Source organism: Thunnus albacares, chromosome 4 (assembly GCF_914725855.1).
Source record: "Thunnus albacares chromosome 4, fThuAlb1.1, whole genome shotgun sequence".
Classification (NCBI taxonomy): Eukaryota; Metazoa; Chordata; class Actinopteri; order Scombriformes; family Scombridae; genus Thunnus; species Thunnus albacares.
The window spans coordinates 11,383,595-11,399,177 of NC_058109.1; the positions used below are offsets into that span (position 1 = coordinate 11,383,595).

At 39.3% G+C, this 15,583-nt stretch overlaps 1 protein-coding gene across 7 annotated transcripts; it reads right to left on the reverse strand.

The window, feature by feature from the left end:
• Positions 1-3,141: 3,141 nt before the first annotated feature.
• On the reverse strand, positions 3,142-15,277 carry LOC122981160 (myosin-binding protein H-like). Of its 7 annotated transcripts, XM_044349735.1 has the most exons (23): positions 14,990-15,277; positions 14,439-14,495; positions 14,222-14,281; positions 14,008-14,073; positions 13,804-13,860; positions 13,597-13,656; positions 13,414-13,473; positions 13,218-13,277; positions 13,022-13,084; positions 12,814-12,870; positions 12,534-12,596; positions 12,263-12,331; positions 11,928-12,062; positions 11,032-11,199; positions 8,244-8,332; positions 7,954-8,149; positions 7,634-7,773; positions 7,329-7,488; positions 6,543-6,679; positions 4,492-4,678; positions 4,325-4,378; positions 3,529-3,560; positions 3,142-3,446 (listed from the first exon to the last, which is right to left on the reverse strand). In XM_044349735.1, exons 1-21 carry the CDS (start codon positions 15,210-15,212, stop codon positions 4,335-4,337), a joined length of 2,151 nt encoding a protein of 716 aa, XP_044205670.1. In that variant the 5' UTR covers positions 15,213-15,277; the 3' UTR covers positions 3,142-3,446; positions 3,529-3,560; positions 4,325-4,334. The 7 variants fall into 7 exon arrangements, with proteins under 7 accessions (XP_044205670.1, XP_044205671.1, XP_044205672.1 ...); XM_044349736.1 differs by lacking the exon at positions 14,439-14,495; XM_044349737.1 differs by lacking the exon at positions 14,008-14,073.
• Positions 15,278-15,583: the final 306 nt, after the last annotated feature.

Here is a 15,583-nt window from a genome sequence, read left to right on the forward strand (position 1 = left end):
AGCTCATTTTATCTACTTTGTATACCATTGGATAGTTTAATGGGTAACAATGCATCATATTTTATTAAATTATATGTTTTGTTTGTAAAATATTAACTTGCAGCAATGAAAGCTATAAAATAAATGTAGTGGAGTGAAAAGTACAACATTTGTCTCTGAAATGCAATGGAGTAGGATTAGAAATAAGCAGAAAATGGAAAGACTATGGAAAACTGTACTAAAGTGCAGTAATTAAGAAAAAATATTTAGTTACTTTCCACCACTTCAGGTTACATGGCTTTTTCTATACTCTCATTTTTTGCAGATGTCATTGCTTTCTTGCAACACTAGAGGACACCACACACAATTTTTTAGCTCAATCTGCAGAGCTGGGTCATTCATTATATAACACACTTTGAACACACTTCCTTACTGTCTACTACATTGATACTCAGGGTGTCTGTATTAAAAAATTGTCACCGAAAGCTGGTTAATGCAGTCCGAGGCGACTGAGGTCATGTGAGGGGAGACTTTGCTGTTTTCAGTTCTTTAAAATTCAGACAATAATTGCATTATTCAATTTGCTGAATTTGAATTCTCCCATTTCCATCTGTGATTTAGTAAGCTAACAAAAAAGCACATTTTGCTGGTCGAGCCGCTTGTTCCCAAAATAACCTGAGCGAGTGCTGAGGCTAAATTTGTCAGCCCCTGTGTGAACCCATGTCTCTCTGTAACCTGGATAATTCTGGCATCCTGCCCTGTATCACTATGCCAGTAACTCCATGGCCAAATAGTTACAAGATCAGTATCATAGACTGGTATTATTATTATGGAAGTCCTGGCATACTGCTATGTACCTCTTGGGTCTGTATGAGCCAAATGAATAGTGCTACTGTCTCCAGAATCTCTCTGGTCTGCTGCCAAAAGGGCTTCATACATTGAGCCACTGAGTGAAACTGTAGTTGAAAGTAATTGACTGAATCTCCAGAGACTGTAGCTTTCTGATTTAGGATATCCTGTCAGGCCTGTCGAAAAAGTGAGTCTTTGAAAATGTTTTATGTGTTTCTTTTAAAGGGGACCTATCATGCTTTTTCTTATTTTCAGTCATATATGTAATGTTACAATGTTGGATGTTCATGTTAAACATGGCAAAAGTGTCAAATAATGAGGTAAGTGTATATAGAAGTAATCCCTGTGAGCAAAAAGCACTGGCTTCAGACTGCTCTGATTGCTCAGTTTCCAATGTTTTTTTCTACTTTCAGCCCAAGCTGATGTCAATTCATGAAGGATTTCTTTATATGGTCATCTGCTCCAGGCACAGCATGCGAGCTCACTGCTCTGCTCCATTAACATTATGGTATTTTTTCCATTGTTTTGGGGGTAGTCACACCGGGCCATGACTCGAGTCAAGCTGGCACGCTGTGAGTGCTTTTCCATTACACAGCACAGCAAAGTAAAATAAGTAGTTTACCCTTTTGGAGGTGTGCGGGTTATCTGCAGCTCTTCATCAAACATCAACATCACTGTTTCTGTTTCTGCTTGTACTATTCCTCCCTGCATTATTTCTAACTGATCGGCTGAACAAATAGCACCAAATATCTCCATATGTTGTTGTGTTGACTGGTTTTTAGTGCATCTAATGAAGCTCTGCTAATCTGGTGAGGAACATGTTTAATTTCCTGTAAATTCTTCAAAATATAAGTCTCCCATTACTTAGTCATTTAAAAGCTTGTATTAAGAAGCAGTAAAGCAGGAAACATTAGGTTTTCAGCAGTAACTTAACACGACTCTGATATGCTGCCCCTCGGCAGGCTTCCGAAAGCTGGCCTATCAGAACAGAGTGGGCTCATCGGGAGGGGGGCCTTAAAGAGACAGGAGCTAAGACTGCCTGTTAGAGACAGAGGCTGAACTGAGGGGCTGATTCATTGTGACATCACACTAACAACAACATTCACTTCCAAGTAGCCAACTGGCAGTTGATTTGAATTGCAGACATATGTGAAATCGGCAAACTTGTTTATTTCTGTTATCATTTTCAACCATAACTGTAACGTTTAAAGATATATGGTTAAACACAGTGGTCCAACCTATCTGATGTTTCTGCTATGCTTATTTTATGTACTGTGTTGCTTTGTTTTTTATCAAAGCTTTGCTAAGCTTTGATGCCAAATCTACCCAACAGCAACATCTCACAGCTGGTCAGACTAACTGGTGGCTGACTTTGTCATAACAGAATGCCGCCTTACCATTGCTTTACTCTCTTAAACTTACTATGCTTATTTACATACACTTCTTTGTTTACTTCTTAACTTACTTAAACTGATATTTATTTTTAGATATGTATGTACAGCATGTCACATAGGGGTTTTCTACCCAGAAGTTATTGTGAACAAACATTGTGATTGGTTCTATAAGATAAATGATGAGTTTTTTGAACTGTGAATCATGCAAAGCTACTCTAGTGGAGTCCTGGAATAAAAATATAGAGCTGGAAATGAGCCCTTTAAAGTTTATGGTAAAACTTTATTTTAAGGAAAGTAACAGATTTTTTAAAAAGGCGCAATTTAAGCCCAAGTAAATATTAATTCTTCATCCACTTATTATTGGAGACTTTTCCTATTTATGTGTTGTATTGTGTGCTTGTCAGTAGACACATTTTTGCATGTTCTGCTGACCTACTATAGTATGCACTGACCAAAAGACTTTTTAGGTTGTTCCTGCAATTAACTAGAATTAATTAAATGGACTTGTACCAATTGAACACAGTCTCTGCTTTCCCTAAAATTAATACCAAATTACATTAGTCGTTCCAGGAAACGTATTGGAAATTACTAGGAAATATATCAGAAATTACAATAAATTAAAGTGTTACCAAATTCTGTAACTTTAAGCAACTCAGTATCTCATTTAAATGTCAAATCTTTATAAACTGAAGAGTACCTCATGCATGACATCGCAGTCTCACATTTAGTTGTCTCTGCTTTACAGCATTTCATTCATTTCTCGCTAGAACTGTGCATAGAAATTATTATTAAAGGTAGTGGTTGATATGTTAAGCCCAATATAAAGTTGTTTTTTTAAAACTTTATTACATCATAGTAGCCTTTACACAACTTCAACAGATTTCAATTTACAGAAGAAACTGTATTGAAAACACAAAACCAGAAATTAAATGATTTATTGGTATAAACACGTAGAAGTTACATGTAATTCTCCTTCATGCTGTAAAATTCTCCTAGTTCGACTGACAGGATGAGAAACTTTAGAGGTTCAGTATTTGGCAGATCTGATAATTTGGTTAATATAGACAGTCATTGGGGAAAAAGCTGATTGTGGACATGGATATGGACTTAATACTGTAGTGAAAGAAAAAGGCATCGAGCGACAACAATTGTTCATTATAACACCTATTTGGTTGTATGGTCACCAGCCATATATACATGTTCTTCCAGGAATCCAGCACCTTCCTGTAGACACAGAGAAATTCAAACTTGAAATTGATTCGTCATTGTGCACGACAGTTTTAGAAATGCTAAAAGTGTCACTCACCTTATGCTGTAAAGGCCTCATTCCTTCTGCTCCTAAATTGGGATTGAACAGATGAACAAATAACAACAACAGGTGTTAAGGAGGAATCAGAGCTGCAACTGCAGAAACAGTAATGCTTCAGAATCACATGAGAAAAATGTAAACCAGGCAGACATAAACATTTTGCTAAATTTTTAAAATAAATGTATTTAAAAAGATTTGTCTAGGCTAAAAGAATTTCAGTGTTGTATAAAACCACTTCCTCCCACAAATGAAAGCTTCAAAATGTTTAGACTGTGCAAGTGTTTGAAGAATAACCTGCAAATTAAGTGCTATGTCTCAGTGCCCTAATGGAGACTACTGCTGCTGAGTCGAGGAAATGTGATTAAGTCTCCTAACTGAGTATACGATGAACCATTACAGATTTAATTTATGGGTGCTACCTCTTGGACTCACTGTCAGTGGCAGGGGCCACCTTTTCCAAGTTTAGTGCCTTCCATGTATGGAAAGTAAGTCATGGAGAAGGACAAGGCCACTTCAGGACTCATATACAGTATATCACATCATAGATCATATCCAATACATCCAGTTTAACTGGGAAACCTACATTGCATTCATTTTTCAAATGCCATATACAAATGCTATAAATATGCAAGTAACAACTTACTCCAAAAATAAAACAGTTATAGGATGACTCAAGTATGTTTTATAAGGTTTATAGGCACACTCTTTTGAATAGGTGTTTCACTTATAATCATATAGAGCAAGTTCAGACATCTTCAAAGAATATTGAAAGGAGATCCTGATCATTTCTGACCTGTGATGATCTATTTCTTTTCTTTGTCTTTCTCTGCATCTGCAGCACCTGGCTCTGTTTAACGGAAAGAAAAGTTATTAGCTTTTAGGGCATCCACTGAAAGTTTATACTGTTTAACCCCAACAAAAAGCTTAAAAAGGAGTTGTTTTACTAAGACCCTGACTTACGTTTGACCTCCAGCTTGCAGGTGATAGTTACTTCTCCATGATCGTTCTTGGCTCTGCAGGCATACACACCTCCGTCAAAGTTACCGGGCTTACGGATTTCCAGAGAGCAGATACCCTGGACGCAGATCTGCCTGTATTTGGGATCGTCTCCAATAATCATCTGATTCTTCATCCATTGAATCTTGGGCTGCAGAAAAATATGAGATTTTAACACACTTCCCTCCAGAAGTCATCTCATAAATAAACAAGGAGTGGTGTTTCTATTTATGTTTGTGCCACTTGGCAAGAAACCCTTTTGATGGAAGTGGACACACAGCACACAGCCGGTTTGGGAGTTTTAATGGCACTGACATGGTAAGCACATCCTGGGGCCCCACAGGGAATGTTACACATCTGACCCCGCTTTCCCGCTGACCTGTCGCCCTTATGGCCTCTTCTCCACCCTCCTCTGCCCCCACCATAAACAGAATTCAAAAACAAAGAATGCCAAATCTAGCCAGAGCCTTCTCATCGAGACCATCTATGCTACCATCCTGTTTGGCGACCCCATGGATTATGTTCCCAAAGAGGAGATGAGAGGCTCAGACAGCAAACTAACAAGGGCAGATGAAGATCCTCCACATTCTCAGCTCAAAGCCAACATACTGACAAGACTGACTGGATGACTGAGTGAGGAAAGATGTTAAAAACTCAAAGTATGTCCAGTAACCTTAATATGATCATTAACCTGCTGACAAGTGGTCTGAGCAGTGGTACCAAATCTAACAAACATTCAATGCACACTCAATTAGTTCATAAATTAGAAATAGAAACCTCTGCATTTCAAAATGTCAAAGGCCAGAACCAGTGATTTTGTTGGTTTCAGCCGCAACAATTAGTTGAATAATCAATTAGTCGGTCAACAAATTAATCACCAACCATTTGATAATTGGTTAATCGTTTGGAGTTATTTTTTAAGAAAAATGCTAAAATTCTCTGGTTCCTGCTATTGCTGGATAACATTACATTCATTATGTTTTATGAGGAGCCTATTTTTCTACTCAGCTCACAACAAAATGCATTAAAATCAGCTCGGGGAGAATTGCTGGAGACAATAAACTACAATTTATCTATATTTGTCAAAGTTGCATTATTTTTGTGTCAGCCGTGAACAGGTTTGTTTTAAAATCTCTGTCTTGGGGATGCGTTCAATGACATCCAAAACACTGAAGTCATGAGCTATGTGTTCGACACTGCTACTTTGTCATGTGCCGTCCCCCAGGGATCAGTCTTGGGGCCTATTTTATTCTCCTTATACATGCTTCGACTAGGACAGATTATCAGTAGTTTCAGCAATATCTATCGTTTGTACGCTGATGACATCCAGTTATGTTTTTCCTTCAAACCCAATGAGCTTGATAGACTGTGTATTAAACAACTGTTTAAATGCAATTAGGAACTGGATGGCAAATAATTTCCTGCAGTCAAATGCAGAAAAAATTGAAATCTTGATTATTGCTCCATAACCATCACTCATTGATCAGGCAGAACCTTGGTGTCTTATCCTCGTCTTCTCCATCTAGTCTGCGTAATCTTGGTGTGATTTTTGACCAATCCATTAGTTTTGATGCTTATATTAGGACACTGTGAAAAGTGCCCTGAGATTTTGTTGTGATTTGGCGCTATATAAATAAAATTGAACTGAATTGAATTGTTTCTTTCACTTAAGAAACATAGCCAAATAGCTAAAATAGAGGTGCTAATACATGCTTTTATCTCATCACATTTAGACTACTGTGATTCTTTCCTTACCTTACTTTATTCATTTTAAAATCCTGGTGCTCACTTATAGAGCCCTATGTGGCCAGGCTATACATTATATCATGGACCCTTTGCAGCCCCACATCTTTGTTTTATTTATTGAAGCACTTTGTGACTGGTGCCTATGAAATGTGCTATATAAATAAACTTTACTAACTTACTTACCTGTTGGTAAATCAAACTTGGAAGACAAACAATTAGTCTAGTGCAAAAGGGTAATGACATGAAGAAAGAAAATCTTGTTACTGTACTTTTGGTTGTCCCCTGACAGAGCAGAGAAGCTTGGTGCTGTAGCCGACAGTGGTGCATCTGTCACTCAGAGCAGTGGTGAACTTGGGTGGCTCAGAGAAGTCGTGCTCCTTGAATTCAGCAGGCTTGTAGTCGATACCTGGAGAATGGAAGAGAAACTATTAACTCCTACAATACAGGTTACCTGATATAAGCCAGTTAATAGGTAGTGTCTCTAATGAATTATTGATGAATTATAGTCATTTGAATGGCTGCAGTTTTCATGGTAACATGTAAGGTTATAGATTTGAAAGAAAATAAAACAAGCAAACAAACATGTACATGAGAGAATGTAATTATTTAGGTTTAAAGCAGATGCTTAGTTTGGTAGAGGAAATGCCTACTAGCAGGTAACATTATCATTGCTGTAGGATAACAGTTAAAAGCTGGGCAAGAGTAAAATTTGGAAGCTAAGAAGGATCAATGAGAGAATAGTATCAGAAGAAACAGGCCTGTTTCAACAAATTTGCACCAGGATAATTTCCTCTCGTGTTAATTTTGACATGTTTAACTAATTAAAAGAAACACCATACTTGTGACCCATGCATGATACAAGAGGACTGTAGGACTTGCAAATGTATCTGCAATGTGTGAGTCACAATCCTTTGTAAAACAGGGCACTGGCACGATTTTTTTTCTACAGAATGAAGACTAAAGATATTATTCCCAGACATTGCTGCTGAATGAATAAACTAATGAATGAAATCATCAGTGTCTCTTTGGCAAAGGAATAATAAAGCAAAGAGTACCCTCTTTAAGGATCTTGGCCTCGTCCTTTGTGACAGCAGCGTCCTCACTCATTCCACACTTGTTTTCGGCAAACACTCTGAACTTGTAGGTGTTGCCCATGATGAGGTCAGAGATGGTGGCATTAAGTCTATGGTAATGCTCCAACACGGTGTACCATTCCTGTGAACACACAACACACAGCAGGATTAGCTGCAGAGATACTGAGGATTACTATCCTACTATTAATAATCATCAAACATAATTTATTATCACCCCGCAGTCAGCCACCCTTTGGAGCTGAAACATTACACTAACAGTTACTTACTCCAGTCTTTTTGTCAGCCTTCTGGATTGTGTAACCTGTGATGTCTGTGTTTCCGTTGTCGGTGGGTGCAGTCCACTCCAAAGCAACATTGAAACCCCATGTATCCACAATCTTTACAGTGGCAGGAGGCCCAGGCAGCTCTGTGAACAACCAGGCACTGATTAGGTATCAAGTATTACACCAAGAGTTTTAAATCTCATCTCACTGAATTGAAATGGATCTTTCAAAGTTAGTCAAAGTGCTGTGCTTCCCTGCGGCTTGGAAAAACAACTTGTATTTCCACTTTTTAAAAAAAAATCTAACATCAATATTTCGCTCACCAACAATTTGAAGGGTGAGTGATGCCTTGTCTTCAAAGTCATCCACCTTAACACACATCTCATACACTCCAGAGTCAGGTCTCTCGGATGCACGGATAAACAGGATGCTGTCTCTGTCGGTGCTGCGGATGTTCACCCTCTTGTGGTCCAGGGGCTGTCCGTCCTTTGTCCAGGTGACCACAGGTTTGGGTTTGCCCTGGAGAAAAAGAAATTAGACAAATTAGTTTTAATGAATTCTGATGTTTTATTCATTGCGCACATGCAGTAACGCACAGTCATTTTGGGCTTACATGGAAGGGGATGGTCAGGTTGATCTTTTCTCCAACATGAGCGACGTATCTCTGCCTGAGGAAACGAGGCAGGCGAACCTTGGGACGATCTAGACAAAATGAAAAACAATGAATGAAACATTATTAGCATTAGTCAGCATTAACCAATTGTTTATTGACAGTCCAATTTTCTTTAGTTCTTTCTGTTTTCTGTTGGTTCCACATCTCGTCAGTGAAGGACAGAAACAGTCTGAGGAGGATTATCAGGATCTCCACAGAGATCTTTGAAGTGAAACAAAAGGATTTAAGTTCCTTTTGTTGCTGACAAATCTTATGGAAATCAATGAGCATGCAGAGCCAATCTAAGCTCATTTTAGCCGGTGGTGTCATTAGGGCGTCTCTCTGCTTTACCTGGTTGTAAAAGCCATCGTTATTCTAAGTCCTTTATCCCCTCAGCTATGTCTCTGTCTACTCAGCTCTTCATAGCTTAAATTTTAACTTAACTGTTTTGCATATTTGTGTGTTTATTATTAGTATTTTCCTACTTTATGTGTATGTGTGTTGCCCTGTTGCCTGGACAAATACAGATGAATTGATGATGGATATAAAAGTACTAGAATATCACAGCATTAGATGACCAATTTAGAAATGTTTTCACCACCATAACTGTAAAATCTTGGTTCAGATGACACCCACTCAACTCTTCCCTATAATATCTTGTATAAAGGCAAAAATAACCCCAAAATCATCATAAAAAGAAAATCATAAAGTTAGTTAGCAAAGCAACAGTGACTTTTGAAGCCTCAGTATCTTACTGAAGCTCATTTGTAAACGTGATTTGCTGAGAAGCACCACCTGCTTAAGTCTAGCAGAGGAACATTTGTCAGGACTCTAAATAAAGCAAGCGTACTGTAGTATATCACCTCTCCAAAATGACGCATGATTTGGAGCTTCGGTTACACCCACTCACATCAGAATGTATTAAAATCATGTTTAAATAAAGCCAGTTGATTCCCTCTTCAAATTGATTGTACTGTAGATAAATAAATTGGAACATAAATTAATTGGTAAAAGGAAAACTTTCTAATTTTTTATGAGCTAAAGTGCATCTGTATGTTAGTTGAAATATTACAGATTCTGGACATCTTGATCACATACTGTGCACTGTCATGTTAAGTGTCTTATCACTTCATACGGAGAGCATTAGGCTTAATGAAAATTCTCCCTGTAAAGTCTGTGGCATGTTTCAAAATAAACAGTGAATCTCTGGAAGTGTCATGAGATTTGAGTGTCACCTGAGAAGTTGGATCCACCCCCACCCACCCTCGTCACCCACACCCCCTTTACGCAGACACAGGACACACTGGAATTTACCATCCACCCCCCTCTCTTCTTCACAGCCCCCACCTGCTTGCAGTCAGATCACTTGTCACCATCGATCTTGCGGAGAAGGAGCCTGACACTTCCCCAGCAGGAATCCTGGCAGTGAGCACAATGCAATGCCAACCTCTCCATAGAAAAATCTGTGTTAATAGCGAGGACATCCCAACTATTTTTCCAAAGCTTTATGGTCATTTTGAAGGAAAGCATTCATAAGATATTGATATGTGGACCGCCTGCTATGGAGAACATGGACGTGACTACTGAAATACTGCCAGCTTAGTTGGAATCAAGTTGCATTCCCTCCATGTTCGACTCTCCATTTTACATAACGATGATTTGTGACTGAGCCAAGGTAACGCAGCTCCTCCTTTTAAAGCCCTCGGGGTCCAATTTTACCACAAATCACTTTAGATATACTGTCTATGATTAACACTGTAAGGTGCACAGCATCTTTAAAACCTTCCACTTAACAAGTGTGTAATTATCATACTGTGGTTGGGTGGATTAGTGTTCCAGCTCAAAGTGGAGATGAGTGAGAAGAGCAGAGTTTTATACTATTAGCAGCGCAGGTATGTTGCCAACAGGACACAGACAGCTGAGAAGAAAACATTGCTGAGCTGTTTCTGTTTGACTCCTGCACTTTACTACCCCCCTTTCTCATGATAAATGACTCCATAAAGTTTAAGCCAGACTTGTGTCAAATGGTGTGTCCCATATTTGTATTAGCATACTTTAGGGTTTAAGCTGATCAAGTGGCATGGAAGATAAAGTTTAATAGCACAAAAAACGCTCAATCTATATTGTACTCATTTATGGAAGCTTCTTGAACTGCAATAAACGCACTAAAAATTAAAATAAACATTTATTTGCCATGACAATTAAACCTGTTTACACTTTGATTTTTATTTTCGGTCACATAGGTGTTAAGAACCATGTTGTATCTGTGCAAAGGGAGTCGTTTGAGGCACATTATGAGTACCAGAGAGCTTAACATGGGGAAAAAAAGAATAAATGGCCAAAATGGCATAATGATGACTTTTACAACCTGATTTGTGACTTATTTGTGATTATTTGTTTCTGAGTACTTTTTGTACTTACTACTTATGTATGTTGTATGTAGTATTTTTTTATTTTTGTTTTTCAGTGCTTCATTTCATTGTACTAGATGCTTGTATTGCACATAGTTTTCAAGTTTTTTTAAAGGTTGTGTATCAATACAATACATCTGTTCTTGTACTTCATTTTACTGCTGTAACACTTCAATTTCTGCGTTGGATCAATAAAGTTTATCTTATCCGACATTTCTTTTTGTGACTATTTTATTCCTGGAAAAGTGCTAAAGAACATGGTAAATAGAATACTGTGTGTTATGTTATGTGCTGAGATGGATCTCTTTGTGCTTTCTGTCCGTGTGAACATTTCTTACCAGCAACCTCCTTCACCAGGACAGCCTCGGGGAGCGCAACAGGAGGGCTGCGGCCGCCGGCGTTCATAGCCACCACACGGATCTTCAGACGGTCACCAGTGGTCTGGTTCTTGATAACGTAGCGGCAGGACTTCTGCAGATCCTCATTGACTGCTTTCCAGTCCTCAGCTGAATGGGACAATTACACAGAATGAAGACAGACTGGCACAAAGCTGTTGTTTATCTCTCCATTATAGGATCAAGAATTGTTGTTAAAGAGTGCTGAATGTGCAAACTGCAGGCGTCATGAGAGGAACAGATCTGATTCACACAGATTATAAGAGATTGAGAATTAATAAATTGGGGCACAGGGCGCAACTTGTTGTGCAGCTTTGTAATGGAAACAGAGTGATTATGTTTGACACAAATTTCTTGTATTAGACATGAAATTTCTGCTCTCTGGGTAAACATCGAGTCCTGCCTGCTAAATCAAGCTTACATTGAACTGCTGCTGATATTAGCTTAGGGCTGTAAGTCTAAATGCAGGACGTCCAGCGGGACCACAGCAGCTCCTGAAATGCCTCTTTCCTTATAGGGAGAAGTTAGGTAGCTAATGATATAACTCTGCCGGTGACACTTCAGGGACAGCTGCAACCGATATGGCTGACCCACATTAAAAGAGCAATTTAACATGTTCCTGAGTATATTTAAAATACACTTAAACATTGTGTAACAAATGGAGCTGCAATGAGAACTGCTAATGTAAAAACCAAATATCAGCTGTTGACATTAAACCTTTATAAGTAATTTAAAGGTCGGCTGACACTTTTGTCACAGTGTATTAATACCACTATCTGACCCCTTTCGTGCACATGTCAGTATTCAGTGCACCTGGTCAAAAGCAGAGCAGGACTTACTTCCGTCCTTGCAGATCTCAATGGTGTATCCATCCAGACCATCCGGCCCAACTTTCTCCGGCTGGCTCCACATGATGGTAACTGAGGTGTCATTCTTATCCTCAACAAAGAGATCCACGGGAGCACTTGTGGGCTCTGCAGATGCCAAAGAAACACACAATTACTTAACTGGTAGTGGTAGAAATGCACAAAAATCTGAGACTGATTCAAAGTTGAGCTTCATAAAAGGTGATGACGCAGTTCTTTATTTTAACACCGTAATAAAAAGAAAATGAGTGATGAAAAGAGAATCATATCACTCTGAGATGAAGTTTTCTGTTTGAATAGAGGTTTACCTTTGGGTGGAGGTGGTGGAGGTGTGGGTGGTTTAACCTCCTCTGGTGGAGGCGGCTCGGCAGCTTCACCTGATGTTCAAGAGGTATTTGCATTATTATTGGTGGTATGTGATGAGCAGAGCGATGCTATAGCATCAAATATAATCCAGTTATGTACCTCACAGCTCTTTGTCTCCCATACTGGGATGTCAAAGGATTTACTTTGTTATCACTGAAGCCATTGTTATCCAGTTTTTCTCAAATGACAAAACGAAATTGGGGGTTGGTTTACCATCAGCCGGTGCTTCGGACTCAGCAGCGGGAGCAGCTTCCTCTGTGGCCGGAGCAGCAGCAGCTATTATTAAATGTTAGATACTAATTAGTGCATTAAGCAGATGGGACATGTTTTAACAGATGATAATGTATGAGCTGGATTTAGTTGTGTAGAAGGTGTTAAATGTGTTATGAAGGAGTCAGTTAGTGTTGTTAGCTTTACCATGATAGCATGGAGATTCAAATGTTAATAATACTTGTATAAGATATCTGTTGTGGATCAAGTCAACTTTTTTTACCATCAGCGGGGGCCTCAGCGGGGGCAGCTGGAGACTCTTCTGCAGCCGGAGCGGCAGCTGATATTAGGGGTTAGAAGATATTATCATCAGATATTAGTGCAGTTTGCTTTGTTATAGGAAGCTGAAGGTTTAAAAATAGTCTACTCATATAAGATGTCTGTTATTCCACTGATTTTGTTTGTTTTTTTTTTTTTTTGTTTTTTTTTACCATCAGCAGGGGCCTCAGCAGCAGCAGCAGCAGCTGGTGTTTCTTCTGTAGCGGGTGCAGCAGCTTGATATAAGGAGTTAGAATATATTAGCAACTGGTATCCGTGCAGTTAATGTAGAAGGTTTAAGTCTGAGAATAATATTAGAAGATGTCTATTATTCCACTGATAGTCTTTTTTTTTTCTCTTTTTTTTTACCATCAGCAGGGGCCTCAGCAGCAGCAGCAGCTGGTGTTTCTTCTGTAGCGGGTGCAGCAGCTTGTTATAAGGAGTTAGAATATATTAGCAACTGGTATCCGTGCAGTTAATGTAGAAGGTTTAAGTCTGAGAATAATATTAAAAGATGTCTATTATTCCACTGATAGTCTTTTTTTTTTCTCTTTTTTTTTTTTACCATCAGCAGGGGCCTCAGCAGCAGCAGCAGCTGGTGTTTCCTCTGTAGCGGGTGCAGCAGCTGATATAAGGGGTTAGAATATATCAGCAATAGGTATACGTGCAGTTAGCTTTACTGTATAAGTATTAAGTTTGATAATACTTTTAGAAAATGTCTGTTATTCCACTGATTGTCTTTTTTTACCATCAGCAGGGGCCTCAGCAGCAGCAGCAGCTGGTGTTTCCTCTGTAGCGGGTGCAGCAACTGATATAAGGAGTTAGAATATATTAGCAATAGGTATCCATGCAGTTAGCTTTACTGAAGAAGGTTTAAGTTTGAGAATACTTTTAAAAGATGTCTGTTATTCCACTGATAGTCTTTTTTTAATTTTTTTTTTTTTTTTTTTTTTACCATCAGCAGGAGCCTCAGCAGGAGCAGCTGGTGTTTCCTCTGTAGCGGGTGCAGCAGCTTGATATAAGGGGTTAGAATATATTAGCAATAGGTATACGTGCAGTTAGCTTTACTGTAGGAGGTTTAAGTTTGACAATACTTTTAAAAGATGTCTGTTATTCTACTGATAGTATTCTTTTTTTCTTTTTTTAAATTTTCTTTTACCATCAGCAGGGGCCTCAGCAGCAGCAGCAGCAGCAGCTGGTGTTTCCTCTGTAGCGGGTGCAGCAGCTTGATACAAGGGGTTAGAATATATTAGCAATAGGTATACGTGCAGTTAGCTTTACTGTAGGAGGTTTAAGTTTGACAATACTTTTAAAAGATGTCTGTTATTCCACTGATAGTATTCTTTTTTTTCTTTTTTTAAATTTTCTTTTACCATCAGCAGGGGCCTCAGCAGCAGCAGCAGCTGGTGATTCTTCTGTAGCAGGTGCAGCGGCTAATATTAGAAGTTAAAGATATCAATATATAACATTTTGAAAATGTCATACAACTTTTTCAAAATGTTATAAAAGCGGTTTAATCTGTTAGAATGAAAAAAAAAGAGAAGTTAAAATGAGCAGAAATGGGTGAGTGAAGGTATGAGGGTATCATACCATCAGCGGCTGGCTGATCGGCAGCAACAGGAGCAGCAGTTTCATCAGTGGGAGCAGCTGATGTAGATGTTAGACGTTAGAATGAGAGTTGAAACAATGTTCACTGAGGATGTGTTAAATAGGTGTTAAATATTAGAAATAGTATAGAAATTCTTAATAAAAGACTGTTGGCAATATGCGTTAGGCATCAGATATGTCCAAGGTTACTGGGTTACTATGTTTCAGTAACCTTTAGCAATGAGGTTGGCAGAAGCTTAAAGAGTCCAAGCAGGGTAATTAAAGTAGTAAACATGCAGTTTCCGTCTGATTTCGATGACTACAAGCCTTTACCAGTAACCCACGGCACCTTCACACTCTGTGCGCACCGGCACACGCGCGTAAAGGTTACCTGCTTACCATGAGTTGATCAGACTACCTTGGTTTTAAAAAATGAAATAACTTCTTCAAGGTTCATCCACCGACAAATAAAATAAAATAAAATAATGGTGGCCTGTATGATGTATAATCGGCGTTAACGCATGGCTCACACGCCGCTGCGCACGGTGCATTACCATCTGCGGCGTGCTCCTCAGCTGGCGCGTCAGCATGGGCCTCTCCCTCAGCATGAGCCGCCTCAGCAGGTGCAGCTTCGCCCTCAGCGTGGGCTGGGGCAGGCTCGGCTGGAGCGGGCTCCGGGGCGGGTTCAGGAGCCTTCTCGGGCTCCGGAGCCTTCTCCTCCTTCTTGGCTGGTTCTTTCTTTGCCGCCTTCTTGATTGGGGCAGGTTTGGACGGCATCTTGGAGATTGCAGCTAATTCCCAACTCGGTAAAGTCCTGAAACTGTATCCAATGCCATCATTCGTGCGGGGGTGGCAGGCTTATATAGAGCTCGGGAGGTTCAGGCTCTGGCACCGCCTCCCAATGAATTACATGTAACAGATACTGGGCACCATGTATGACTCAGACCACCATGTCTGTTTGTGGTCTCACTCATTAACAGTCTGTGCAGCATCAACTATTCCAATACAAAAACTATGACCCAGTTTCATTCAAATATATGCAGAATATAGGCTAAAATCTATCAAATATTGACTTAAATGGTGCTTGGTGGTGTTTTTGATCCCATGTCATATGACTTTTATGTTTATGCTGCTCAAAATGTACTTTT

Coding starts and splice junctions, on each gene's coding strand:
- LOC122981160 (XM_044349735.1), bottom strand. CDS start 15,212: ATGCCGTCCAAACCTGCCCCAATCAAGAAGGCGGCAAAGAAAGAACCA. Junction 14,282..14,438: donor CGATCAGCCAGCCGCTGATG/GTATGATACCCT, acceptor TTCTAATATTAG/CCGCTGCACCTGCTACAGAA. Junction 4,679..6,542: donor CTGTCAGGGGACAACCAAAA/GTACAGTAACAA, acceptor ATTTTTCTGCAG/CCCAAGATTCAATGGATGAA.